Raw genomic sequence first — 13,863 nt, 5'->3', positions numbered from 1 at the left:
AGGGCAGTTTTATACCACGTTTGGTAGGCTCTTTTGTGCCTCGCTGTGTATGTTTTACTCTATGCTGTTTGATACTGTGCTGTCTCTTTGTCCTGACCTCTACCGAAGGGATTACCACGATTCCCCTGAAAGGTACTCACTCAATCTGTGAGGCAGATGATGCCAAGACGTGAGTCCAAAATCTTCTACAGGTGTTCAATTCAACCATGCACTGAGCCCTTGTGTTCTCTAAAAAGCATCTGCATTTTCTCTCTTTCTCTAACATCATTTATTCAGGTGTTTCTTTGCAACACATCAGTATTAGTCCAATGCCAAACTATAAATAGCAGGAACAACTATTGCCCTCTGGCACTCACCCCATAACCACAAAATGTTTCAAGGAAAAAAACTCTTTCCACCAGTTTGGATCAATATCAGTTTGCCTTTGGGGCAGTCAGGTCAATGGGTAACAGTATGACACCTGCCTTTCACACATACTGGATAACAGAATGTAAAATAAAAGATTTTACCTCAACATTTTCGCACTGTTATTTTTAGTATGCTATCCTCCATAATTTTCATTAATATGGGCCTCAAAGCACTACTGTGTACCAGAGGACCACAGACTTGACAGGCTTTTTCAGCTACAGCATAGCACAATATGGTACCGAAAGTACACATGCAGACAGTCGGCTGCAACTGATTATTATTTTCTTTTTTGGTTCATCTAAAATAAATAAATAAATAAATAAATAAAAAGTCTAAAACGCAAAGATATTTAGTTAACAATCGTCAGGTTTCCATCTAAATATGATACAAATTTTACCCCAGGTTCAAGAAAAATGGTAAAAGAAAATGTAGATTAACACCCATCTACTACTTTTTGTGAACATAAAGACCTGGGCTGTTAGTCAAACTTCAAGTAGCGGAAAACACAATGGAAATATTGCATTTATGTTAATTTATGGGTTATCGTCATTCCACACAGATCTCATCTTTTCATCTGCTTTTAGCAATTTAATTAGAATCTATTTCCATTTCTGTTTTTTTATTGACACATCAACAACACTGTTTATTGCAATATTAACTTGCAATGAGCAAGACATTTTATCTCTCTCACTGTCCTGACTTTTATCACACATATATTTTAAATTTAATATTGGGTTATTATATTTTTAGAAATGCATCTGATACAGATTTTTCAAAATATAATCTCACTGTAGGGAATTAGTTTAAAGTCTTAGTTTAAGGTCTTGAAGCAGCACATTTCCTCTTCATCGGATGTGTGTTGCCTGCACTGTGTATGTTCATGTGCACACTGTTGATCTAATAATAACTTATGCAGTGCCATATGGCAACAACACCATGCTGATGAAGCCTTGTCCGGAGGTAATTATGATAAGAAAAACAAAGACACATTGAGTTACGAAACACACATTTCACAGGACTCGTTTAGACTCTATGAGATGTGACAATCAGGTGTCACACAGAAGATATTTTCAGCCTTGTTGTTTTAGTGGTGTATGGAACACAGTTGGTTCATGATCCACAGAGATTCCTCCCCAGATCCCTCTAACTATGGTTTGGCATGCATGGGAAATTTGGTGGTGAAATTTGAAACACATGCTTTTAGAGCAAAGTTTTGGTCCACTTGAAAGATCGCCTGAAGTAGAGAGTATTTTAATATTATCAATTCACATAATCTGAGCTGACCTACCTTCTAATAATAAATCTTATGAACAGCATAAAGCAATGGAGGAGGAGTTTTCTGCTTGTTTTTGGCTCATAGTAAAAGGTCATGTTATAAACACAAACAGCACTGCTGCTTCACCAGAGTGATATTATTAGTTTACAGCAGGGGTGCCCAAACTTCTTCCCTTGGAGGGCCAAAAGTCAACATGTATTGTATTGTCAAGTTGCAAAATGGTACAAGGATCCCAAGTTCTCTCAATTGGCTGATTTCCAGTGTAAAGTGTCACTCTGTCTGTCATGCTCAGGATGCCAGCTTTGCCCCATGGGCCCCACTTTGGGCAGCCCTGGGTTATGGCATGTGCTGGATTCAGAGAGGTAGATTACATGACTCTCATCACTGTTATTACAGATTTCATTTATTGCATTACTAACTGTAGTAGTAATAAGCTGCATGTTTAAGTGGATTATTTCAGGTTATTTTCAGTTTTATTTTTAGTCATTTGAATGTCAGAAAATCCCAGACAGTCCAAGGAGTTGTCCACTCCACAATCCAGAGTTGATACTTTCTTCTACTTCAACCATCTATGATCCAGGCTGATAAAAACTGTTGTATATTTCTCTAATAGAGTTGCCTTACGCAGCTTTAAATAAGCAGCACTAGTCTAATTTTCAAAGCAGTGACTATAACTGAGTTTTTCAAGAACTGATTTATACTGAAGTTGCCAATGAACAAACACAAATTTATATGCATTCAGAATTGTGAGATTTAGTCAAGTGTTGGGAGAGGAAAAAGCCTAACCTTGAGCAGCAGTTTGCAGATCTCGTATTTGCCCTTGGCAGCAGCTTCGTGAAGCGGCGTGAACTTCCACAGGTCAGCCACGTTGACCGAGGCTCCATGTCTAACCAGCAGCTCGGCTACCTCGTAGTGACCATACGAACAGGCGTTATGCAGGGGAACCAGACCACTGTGGAGTGAAAACAACAGTAACACACACATACTATTATACTATTATCTTCCATAAGTTTGCAATGACTTTCTAATTTATCATGTAAAACAAAATGGACTGGACCTGTACATGTACATGTTCAATATTAAGTTCGCCGCATATTAAAGCACAACAAAACTGTCACACCCTTTGTCCTTGGCGTGCACGTCGGCCCCGTGATGCAGCAGGTACTCCACCACCGACACTCTGTTGTAGCCAGCAGCAAAGTGAAGGGGAGTCGAGTGTCGTCCCTCCAGGTCTCTACAATTCACATTCTGGGCCGTGCACAACGACTACAGAGAGAGGGACAAAGAGACAAGGAGGCAAGATAAAAATGAATATCTGTTTCCAAAATTAAAGAGATGATCTAGCTGAGAGCGAAGAAATAAATCTAGTCTCCGTGGCTGCATAACCAATCTTGTAGTAACTGCAATCATGATTTATTTTCATTAGTTAGCGTTTAGCTTTAAAGGAGCCAGTTCTTCTATAGACTTGATTTAAAGGTTAGATTGTTTCAAGAGGTTTTGCAACGTGTGGCAATCTATTTAATATACAGGTGCAGTCACAGGATTTTCTTACTGATGGGATGGATGATCAGCTGTTAAAATATCTAAATCTTTTCATATCTAAATCTTTTCTTCTCTCAATCTTTAGAACTGTTTTTCAGTTCTGCCTTGAATTTTCGAGGTGTAGTTTCTGTTTCTCAGCAAAGTGATTTTATTTTGATCTGGTGTCACTGTTCTTAGCTCATAATGACATCTTAATTGTGCTGATTACCTCAGATCTACCTCGAGACAATTCATGGCTAATTTAATTTTGTTTTTAGCCACATTAATACAAAACTGAAATCTCAACAACTGTTTGATGAATTGCCATGAGAGTTTGAACATTCATTTAGGATTCCCCTCCACTTTTCCTCAGCTGTACTTGGTACTGGGTGCTAATTAGTAAATTAGCACACCTACACACTTTAATAAGATGGTGAATATGCTCTCTGTCATACCTGCTAAATATCAGCATTTTAGCATATGTACATTAGCATTTAGCTATAAGCACTTCTTTGCCAAAGTACAGAATCACAGAACGGCTAGCATGGCTGAACACTCTCAGATATACAGTGTTCTTCTATGGACAAAATATACTTTCCACAAAGTGGGCTAGCAAAGTGCTGTCGACCCATCTTGTGAAGAGTCAAAAGCTTTTATCATCGCCAGAAACACAGAAAACAAAACAAAACCAATATCAAACAAGACAAACAGCACTTCTGTGAGACGGCAAGAAAGACAAACAAAAACAAAAGATGTTTCTTTGCCCAGTTATCATGATCTATGATATGCTTAAGAAATGACATATGATAAAAAAAAGTTTTCGGGTGCAGCAACAACAATGAAGTTATTAGCTGAAGTTGAGGGGAAAAAAGCACAACGGTTGAACTGAGGCAGACTCCCGCTGCGCTGCTGTTCACAGAGAATAACAACACTGCTTTTCTGTTATTTCAGGTCCAATTACACCTTAGCTCAGAACTAAGAGGAGACACGGTGAGAAATTTATTTTAAAGTTTACTTCAACCACTCTCTAGGATGTTTTACAGGAAATAAAACGGAACATCCTGCTGGCAAACAATCTTAAGCTATTATCCCTCACTTTAACTGCTGTGCAGCTTCTATTTATGAAAGCTATGTTTCCAGGAACTGAAGCCTGCACCCGTGTGAGTGGAATCTGAAGTGTGCATACAATGAAAATGATGTGATTAGTTCTGAGTGAAGCTGGCAGATACGATTACACTTGTAGACATAAGGTTTCACATGAATCAAGTCGTCAGAAACAAAGGTGTGTTGAGTCTTTCTGCTGTGGCTGGGATGACAGGAGGTCATTAACGGATCACTTACAGTTTGTGCTGAAATTTCTGAATGTTTGTAGAGCTAAATCCAAAAAATTAATCAGCAACTATTTTGATTGCTTCTCAGGACAGACATGAGAGCAAAATGAACATCTTTGGGTTTTGGCTTGTTATTATGACAAAAGACATATGAGGACACCTTGGGCTGTAATGAGACTACAATTATGAATTAAACCTGCACAAACTGAATGGGGGGAGCAAAGCAGGTTGTGAAGACTAACATACCACCTTTAAAGCTGATATAGTATCAGTGGACTTGATGTTTTTCTTCTTTTAGGTCTGTTTTTGGTCTCCTAAATACGAATCAAATACTGAGGAAAATATCTGGCTCTTTAGCTGCTAAATGCACAGGTAGTGCACAGTGGAGTTTTAGAGCCTTTTTAGTGACACAATGCGACAATATGAGAACCAGGGAACGGTTAAGTTATGGGTCAGACAGCTGAAACTCACTATAAAGCAGAGTGAAGCTGAAAGGAACTGATAGTTCTGTGTAGGTTCAGCATCCTTTCACAGCAATTTCTCTATTAGTCCTATCCAATACAGGAAATGTACCTGTACTTTCTGTATTGTCAATCAAGAAATGACTGTGCACAGAGAAAATGTGCCTGAATCACACAATCTGTCTTTGACCAGTCTTCTGTCTTTGACAGTCACAGTCTAGCAGTTTAGCCTGAGCCTCGTCGACATCTTAACAGATGACAGGAATCAACCCAGGAACAGTGCAAAATGTTTTTTCATTCTTGAAATGTCAATCAGTAGTTCAGCCAGACTTGTACGTGTGTGTGTGTGTGTGTGTGTGTGTGTGTGTGTGTGTGTGTGTCAGGTAAGAAAAGAGTGACATACAGCCAGACCAGAGCTCATCGTCTGTTTTGCTACGATCCCTTGCCAGCCTGCCAAAGCATCACACTTCAGACACTGACAGACCCTCTTCATCTGGATAAACCCATTACTGTCTGTCTCCGTGGGTAAAGACACAGATTTTCACTTGACACCAAATACTTCTGCCAAATACTTACAACAGCGAATCTTCCCAGGTCCTGACATTCGGTGGGTGGTTTTATCCGAGCCATATTACAGTGCATCATGAGCGCCTACATTTTTAACATGAGTGGGCCCAGTGCAAGTCAAACTGCTAACAGCGGCAGTACAGAGAGCTTGTTATTCTGAAATTTGGCCTTTAACAAGAGAAAATGTTTGCAGTTTTACTGGGTTAATGTGGACAATAATACAATGCCACGAACAGAGAACATTTGATATCCACCTGGCATTTAACAAAAATCACTCAGACCAGGATGCTATAAAAGCAACAGGAACTGTCTCCGAGCTCAGAACATTTTGTTCCATTTTCATTTAAATCTGTGCCACAAGGTCAAGGAGTCCTTGTCAAATTTTCATATGAATTTTTACATGTTTTTCAAAGTACGTTACTGATTAAACAACTTACAGATTTGAGGACAATATACTCATGGTGTTGTTTAAAAGGTGTCTGTATAACCTGAGAAACGTCAGTTCAGGCATTTTCAGGATTTATATAATCCAGCACGTTCAGTCACATAGCTGGTCAAGTTTTGCACATATTTTTCTGGACAGGATCCCACATTATTTTAAAACCATAATGAGGCAATTAAAAAAGATTTCTGCTCCTTTAGAGCAAATTATTTCCCAGGATTGGTTTCATTATACATACCATGGCTCCTGAGGTCACATTCTTTTTTCCATGTCCATTTTTCAAATTAGGACAATATTGATTGTTTGGAGGAAAATGAATTGTCTACTTTCCCTCATTTAACCCTGCAAGACTGGAATGAATACATTTGAGCAAATTGATTACTTCTAAATGTTAGACCATTGCAATGAATTTGGACAAAGAGATTTCAAGTAATTATCATGCTGTTGGACTGAAGGTAGACAGATACCATATACTTATCTAATGTTTTATATGTATGCTCTTCCACGCAGTGCATCTGGAGTGTATTTCCCACAGTGACTTGAAATACGTTTTACTTGTTCACATAGCTACAACCTCTCAAGCAGATGTGACAAATTACAATCAAACTACCTTGACAGTGTCCAGGTCTCCGGCTTTAGCAGCTTCCAGGAGTCTGTAGTCCACATCAGAGTTTCTCACTGGGACGTTCTCTACAGAGCAGTACACACAGGAGAACATTGGAGAAAACGTTTATCAACAACAATTTGCACATACAGAAGTCAAAGTGGGAAAATGATAATAAAAGTACATTTATCCTCTGCAAATGGATGAAGGTGAACAGGGTGGATGATTTGACTGGGTTTGATAACCACCCAGTATGTCACTGCTGCATGTGTCATGGAACTACAGAGTACACCGAATTCTTGATAACTTCAGTCTTGGTTGATTTGCACCTTCAGTAACTGTCAGGAAAGAATGAGTCATCAAATGTCTGTCAACCCATATGGCTGAATGTATATCTGACTAGTGCCAACTGCTTCTTTGGAAGTGAATTTTCCTTTTGAAGATTATAGTGCTGTAGTTAAAACTAAAAGAAAATGAGAACAAAGAACAAAGGTTTGCCACTATATCAGACCAGGCAGAGAAACTCAGCTGCTGCACCAAATTAGGGCATTTCCCAAGCGTTAAGTATGAGACCAGTTAAAGATAATGAGCTGTTTTTCATTGGTTAGTTAAATCTACACCTTTATTTTTAATACCAACCTTCTAAAAGCATTATCTGTTAATCCCACCGTTGCTAACAAGTGCATAGCAACCAACACATGGTACCTACACATCTGCACACACAACCCGACACACAGACAAAAGGTGGCCTACCGTTGAGTATTTGCTGAACAGCTTCATTTCCCATTTGAGCGGCAGTGAAGCCCTGCAGTGACACCAGCGAGGCATCCGCCCCGTATCCTAGCAGCAGCCGACAGGTCTGCAGGTGGCCCGCCAACGCCGCACGGTGCAACGCTGTTTGACCCAGTGTGTCCAGGGCATTCACCTGTCAACACACACACCTTTGTATTATGATACTTAAAAAGACCTTCTGTTACTACGAAACTACTCCACTGTGGTGAGTTACTTTTGATAAAATGTAGGCAAGTTACTCTTACGGCATCCGCTCAAATACACTCATGTACGGTGTTGTCTGATTCAGGCTATAGGTTTCCATCTAGGGATGGGAGATATGGACTAAAAAATTAATCCCAATAATTTCTGGAATTTTCATCTGAGTGGATGGTTTCTTTGGATGAAGTTGACGCTTCTTCTGCATTCCGGCTATCGTCGTATTCCAGTTTGCGCTTGTGTTTGAGGGAGTGGAACAAATTAGTCGTGTTACTGTCCTTTGCATTGTCACGCCATTTGTTTGCAAACCTTGCACGTGGTAAATTCCTGCTCCGCGTCAGACTTTCTAAAACCAAACCAGTTCCAGATAACGGAGCTGGAGTCCCGTTTAGGAACGAGCTCCTCGCTGTCCGGCATATCTGCTACGCCTTCCGCCATTGTTGTCAATATTCCACACGTTTTGGGATGCGAGTGTCACTTACAGACGTCACCAATGGGAATTTATCATTTTTATCGTGGGATGACATACTCTTACCATGGGGAATGTATTTGACGGTATATCGTAAACGATAACATATCGCCCATCCCCATTTCCATCTAGATGAAAATTTAATTTGAGATTGTAATATTTTTTAATGTTCAACCACAATTTTTAGAAAGAAATGATTTGAAAAGAAAAAAAACAAAACAAAAACAAAAACAAAACAACCAGTCAAACATGATCTTGGAAGATGTCAGGATTGACTTAACAGATTGATGCAGAAATCTTAAAAAGCAGTCCCAGACCATCACGTTCATTGTTGTTAATTAATAAACAATTTACATTATTATCTGTAACGACCTAAACAAGCTGAAAAGGTACAGCTGAATCAGGAGGCATAACAGGTATGATGTGAAAAATGGCTGTGTTGAGGTGTTAGAGCAGACAGGTGTTACATCACTTCACAACGGGAGAAAGCGAGGAGAGACATGAGAGCACATTAGCTTCAGAAATTTTAGTCAGTCATGTGACTTCTCCTGTGCTCTCATTCAAATTTAGATGCTTGGTATCTGCATAATATTCACACTTGCATGCATCAGGATCAACAGCAAGAGCAAGAGGCTGCGTCTTTTTCCAGTCATGAAAATCAGATGAGTCACCGCTTTGACTGAACGCCCCGGACCGTGTTGCTGCATTGCATTCTGGTCTATTCTCTGTTGCTGTGTAAACGTCAGTGCTCCTTCCATATGGAACCATTAATTCTACTTTGATTCAATGCAAAGTAATTCAAAGCAAATATTTTTATGGACTGTGTACATGAGGATTAGAAAGAGATACTGACTGTGTTACTGATCTATATGCATGTGTGGATAAGCTAACATAAGAGATCTTTATATGACTATAAGGAGGATATTTGCATATATTTAATGTGAAATGATAGCTAAACAGATAACTGGGTGCAGATGAACAGTAAGTTTTAGGAAAAGAGAAAATACTGTGGATTACCTTGGCCCCATGTTTCTGTAGCACCTCCATAGTGTCATTATGAGCACGCTCTGCTGCCACATGGAGAGGAGTCATGAAACTACGAAAATGGAGGGAAAAGGAAGAGATGAGTGTATTCACAATTGGCTGGTTTGTGTCCAACTTTGTTAAACTTTTACACAGAAACGAAAAAGAAATAAAAAGAAAAACAGCTACAGACAAAACCAACTGCTATGATGAACCATTACACATACACTAGCATCTGCACTAGTTAAGCCTTCAGTCAGTTTGTTGACAGTATACAACAATGATCTTACTTTGTGTTTACGAGCACACAACAGCACTACTCACTCTTTATTCTTCTCATTTACATTGGCGCCTTTCCTCAGTAGCAGCTCTGTCACCTGTTTCCTTTTTGGGTGAGGTGATGCTACTGCACAGTGCTGACACACACAGACAGAAACATCACCTTAGCATCTGTGCAACAGTGCAGGAGTGTGTGTTGTAAAGCGTGCGTGTTTATCTCACCAGCGCAGTCTCGTGCGTGTGAGGGTGTTTGAAGTTGATGATCTCCAGCGCCAGGGTCTTCTTAGCTTTAGCCATGTCAGCTTCCCGAGCGGCTTGAAGCAGCGAGTGTCCCTTAAACTCATCTGAGCATATACACAAACACACAAAATATCAACATGTCAGGAAGAGAGAAAACAGCATCGGCTTCAGCTTAAAGTACATCTGGAGTTTATCCTGACAGGTTTACGAGAAACCCATAAGTTGTGAGAGGAGCATCTGATGATCTAACTGAATAAAAAAGAAACATAACGATACATTCTTTTACTTGCACTGAGCCAGCAACACACCGATATTTCAGACAGACTACTACAAAAGTTTTTACAAGTGAGCTAATGGCTAATAACACAACACTCAGAGTGCTGGAGTTGGAGCGGAAACAAGTGATTATACCCCCCCAAGGACTGAAAATTACAAACAACAATGTATTCCAAGCATTTTCAGACTACATAAATGGAGTTTTTTTCGAGTCCATCTAATGGCAGAGCAGCAGCATTCATGCAATTATAATCAGACATTTAGACAAATGGTTTAAGTGCCACAAAGAAGTCACATCTTCAAAGGAACGTGATCACGAGAGAGAAAATCAACAACAGAAGCTGCCTCTCCAAGCTAGCAAGGTAGCAAAAGTGACATTTTTTTCTCTGGTTGTTTCATTTAAAAGATTTTCACAGGCCTGAAGAGCAGAAAGTATCCAATAGAGTTAGTTTCACATGCATGGAGAGTTTAGGTTTAATGTTGGTGTCTACATTCAATTCAGAATGTATGCATGCTTAAGCTTTCCAAATATAACACTAACTGGATTGTTTTCCACATCTTAGATGAATGTTCTACAAATTGTTTATATTCAAAATTTCTGCCAAGTATTTGCAATTATTTGGTGTTAGACTGAAACTATTAAATTATTGTGTTGTACATTTAATCCGATTAATAAGTTGCTGCTGTTGCATTAAAAGACATTCCGGTAGCTGAGATCTGTCAAGAGACTGCTGAAGAACAACCCATCAAATCTCCATGATGCCCATGATTTTATTTTCTTGATTTCATCAGCTGCCTATAAACTCACTGATGTCATACATGTCCCACACTGACCTGTTAAACGGATAATTTAACATTTTGGGAAATGCCCTTATTCACTCTTGAGCTGAGAATAGAAGATTGATGCCACTCTCTCCTACCTGTTGAGTAAATATAAGGCTACAGTCAGGAGACTTGGCACAGAGACTGGAAATACGGGGGCAAACAGCTAGCCTAGCGTATTTCCAAAAATGTCCCTCTTTATGTCAGAGTATCAAAGGTTTAATAAGACAGATTTAAGTAGTCTGTACTGGACAGATAACAATTCCATCCAAGAAAAGAAAAAGGCAGGCACAGAATTTCATCTGAACAATGTCACCTAAACACCAAATACACTTTAGAGACACAAAACCTAAAGGCTGCTGTCCAATTCAATTCCACTTATTGTCCTTTCATCAGCTGGAGGTCTTATCTTCATGATAAAGTAAATAAAGTAAATACATACAGACTAAAACACACATGGAGAATACTGTGGGAACAGTGTGAGCATGAAGACATCACTTTAAAGGTTCTGATCCTGTAGCGAGTCATATTGCTGCAGATGTTCCGGTGAGACACGTTTTCAAAGACACACAGTCATCAAAGAGCACATAGCTAATAGGAGCAATTGTCCTGCAGTTGTAAACAAATTTAAAATGGCTTATGATTCATGTAGCATTTGATTTCTGTTTTGATCTGCCTCACTGCAAAGATAAAGTCCCGTAGCGAGAGAGCTGAGTCACTAATTAACTTTCAAAGAGTTGCAGGGAGCTTTCTGGCAGAGACAAAGACTTAGCTTGTCTGCTTTGACTCTGATGTGGCGGCTGACGCAAATGAAATGGTGCATGGATTTATTTGTACTGTGTCGTTGTTTCTGTTTAATGAATTGAATATCGGATATCTGCAGATTGTTCAATTAAGAAAACACATGCATCGGGTTGTACAGTTTTTATGGCTGCACAAATACAAGTCACAAACTCCCACAAACACAAAAGCAAGTTGCAAAGCAAGACCAGTTGTTCAAGGATATGTGGAGTGAAAGGTTTATGAAAAATTTCTTGATCCTCACATCCTGAGGTGAAGGTACACCATGTCTATGAATGTGTTACCGTATGAAAGAAATTCAAAGGCAGGAGCTATAAATGTCACTCATAGTGAATAGGAAAATAATGGATTTGGGTTCCCTGACTGTGTGTTTTTGTGCAAAGGCAAAATTTCAACAAGCCATTGTATAGAGCTTTTAGAGTTAGTCACCCTGTAGGTGTTGGCCTAGAGGAGCTTGTGGCAGCTTGTGTATTTTTTTCTGCCAGAGCAGAAATGAACACCTGATGAGCAAAAACAAATGGAAAGCATCTCTAGACATCTTTACTGCAGAAGTGAACCAGGCATCAAATAAAACATCATGCTCCAGAAATAGAAAATAAATGGCAGATCAAATCAAAAATCAAAATGGTGGATTAAAAAATAAATTATGTAAATTATTTATTATGTGTGTGTAGGCCCAATAAAATATTGCAGTGTGTGTGCTGAATACCACTTGTTCCCTGGCCTTAGGAACAAAACTGTAAACACTGTTCATTTGGAAATGACAGCCGAATGTTTTTATTTTTTACAAAGCATCACAACCTTTTTTGAATCAGAGTTGTACATTTTGGGAATTATTAAAGCAACACAATTAAAGTGACTTTGTGACAACCACCAGACTGACGGCTTTCAATTAATTTGGTCAGCCACAGGCAAAAACACAAACCAGCAACCTACAACTGATTGTGATCTTTACTGTTGATCAATGTGGTGTTTTATTTCTTGATTCGTTTAGTCTAAGGGATGCAGAAATATAGTTAAAGTGTTCTCCAAAGTTCAAATTTTCTTATTCAAACATCTTGCTTTGTTAGTAACAATTAACTGATCATAAAAATTGGTACAAATTGATTTTCTCTCATAAGTAGGCTTGTCTTGTCTCTCTTGTTTCTGAACATGCAGTCCAATGACAAGATAAGCATTGGATGAAAGCAAACCTAATTTCAGTTTTATTTTTTAAATTCAAAATATCAATATGAGCACAGGTTGAGTCCAAGCATGTAATGCTGTTGTCTTATGAAAAGATTGAGATTCAACTTTTAAGCGGCATCAGTGCTCAAATAAGTTCAAATCGGCAACTCCGGACATGACTTGTAAAGACGCCCTTCATGAAACAACCTATTCATTAATTCACCACCATGGCACATTTAGCAGTGCTGTACACTGCAGCTGCAGTTTATGTAAATGAAGCATCACACTCACATGTAAGTCTCTCCTTCAGCTCAGGAGTGGGTGCCATGTCCACAGAGCTCTTGCTGTGGCAGTTGAGCAGGGTCGGGTCAGCCCCGTGGCTCAGCAGCAGAGAGCAGACCTCCACTCTGTTTTTAGACGCTGCTTCATGGAGTGGGGTGAACTGCCACAGATCCATGGCGTTCACACACGCTCCATGCTAGAAGGAAAAAAAGAAAAGAATATCACAGGAATGGCAGATGAGGAAATGGCAAAGCACAAAGTAACGACAACAAAGAGAGAAAAGAGCAAAGCTTGCACCATTGAGAACCTTCTTCCTTGAAATCATTCTGGGCAGTTCTAAACGGAATTAAGCAGTCAGTCAAACAAACACTGTTCAAGACTGGTGTAGAGTTGTCTGTGTGCCAATTATGTCTGTCTTGTTAGGAAAATCAACAAAGCAGTGGAACTTTTGGAAATTTTTATTCAATAAATACTGACTCTGCATGTGCAAGCATGTGTGTGTTGTGTGTACCTTTAGCAGCAGCTCAGTAACTTCATAGTGTCCATAGGAACAGGCATTATGTAGGGGCACCAGACCACTGGGATGACACAACACAAAGCAGAATTCAAACAAATAAACACAAATAATATCTATTGAAAGACAGACATTATCACATTAATCTTTTATTGCCCAATTACATATTTACTCTTCAGTTCAATCCAAAATTTGTAACAAGACTACAACCAACGCCAACAGCTCTGTGAGACTGTGCTGAGGCACAGCTAAATGCTACTAGCAACACATACTCACTATGACAATGCTAACATCACCATCAATGGACCATCAATGCCTTTATAAAATTTGTATCTAATAGTTGTTGGGAAATTTCATGCTAGACCAAAGTGCTGGACTAATATACAAACC

At 39.2% G+C, this 13,863-nt stretch overlaps 1 protein-coding gene across 2 annotated transcripts in view; it reads right to left on the bottom strand.

Moving 5' to 3' along the window:
• LOC124051205 (poly [ADP-ribose] polymerase tankyrase-1-like) overlaps positions 1–13,863 on the bottom strand; it is a 74,888-nt gene that overhangs the window by 18,037 nt on the left and 42,988 nt on the right. For both annotated transcript variants that reach the window (XM_046374283.1, XM_046374284.1), the window contains 9 exons: positions 13,471–13,537; positions 12,969–13,155; positions 9,594–9,715; positions 9,417–9,508; positions 9,087–9,165; positions 7,364–7,535; positions 6,617–6,696; positions 2,805–2,950; positions 2,471–2,636 (listed from right to left, as the gene is read on the bottom strand). In XM_046374283.1, the coding sequence (XP_046230239.1) occupies positions 2,471–2,636; positions 2,805–2,950; positions 6,617–6,696; positions 7,364–7,535; positions 9,087–9,165; positions 9,417–9,508; positions 9,594–9,715; positions 12,969–13,155; positions 13,471–13,537 (1,111 nt within the window). The remainder of the gene's footprint in view (positions 1–2,470; positions 2,637–2,804; positions 2,951–6,616; positions 6,697–7,363; positions 7,536–9,086; positions 9,166–9,416; positions 9,509–9,593; positions 9,716–12,968; positions 13,156–13,470; positions 13,538–13,863) is intronic.

This window comes from Scatophagus argus, chromosome 20, assembly GCF_020382885.2.
Source record: "Scatophagus argus isolate fScaArg1 chromosome 20, fScaArg1.pri, whole genome shotgun sequence".
Lineage (NCBI taxonomy): Eukaryota > Metazoa > Chordata > Actinopteri > Scatophagidae > Scatophagus > Scatophagus argus.
Note: the sequence above shows the minus strand (reverse complement) of the source record. Positions and strands in the feature narration are given on the sequence as shown.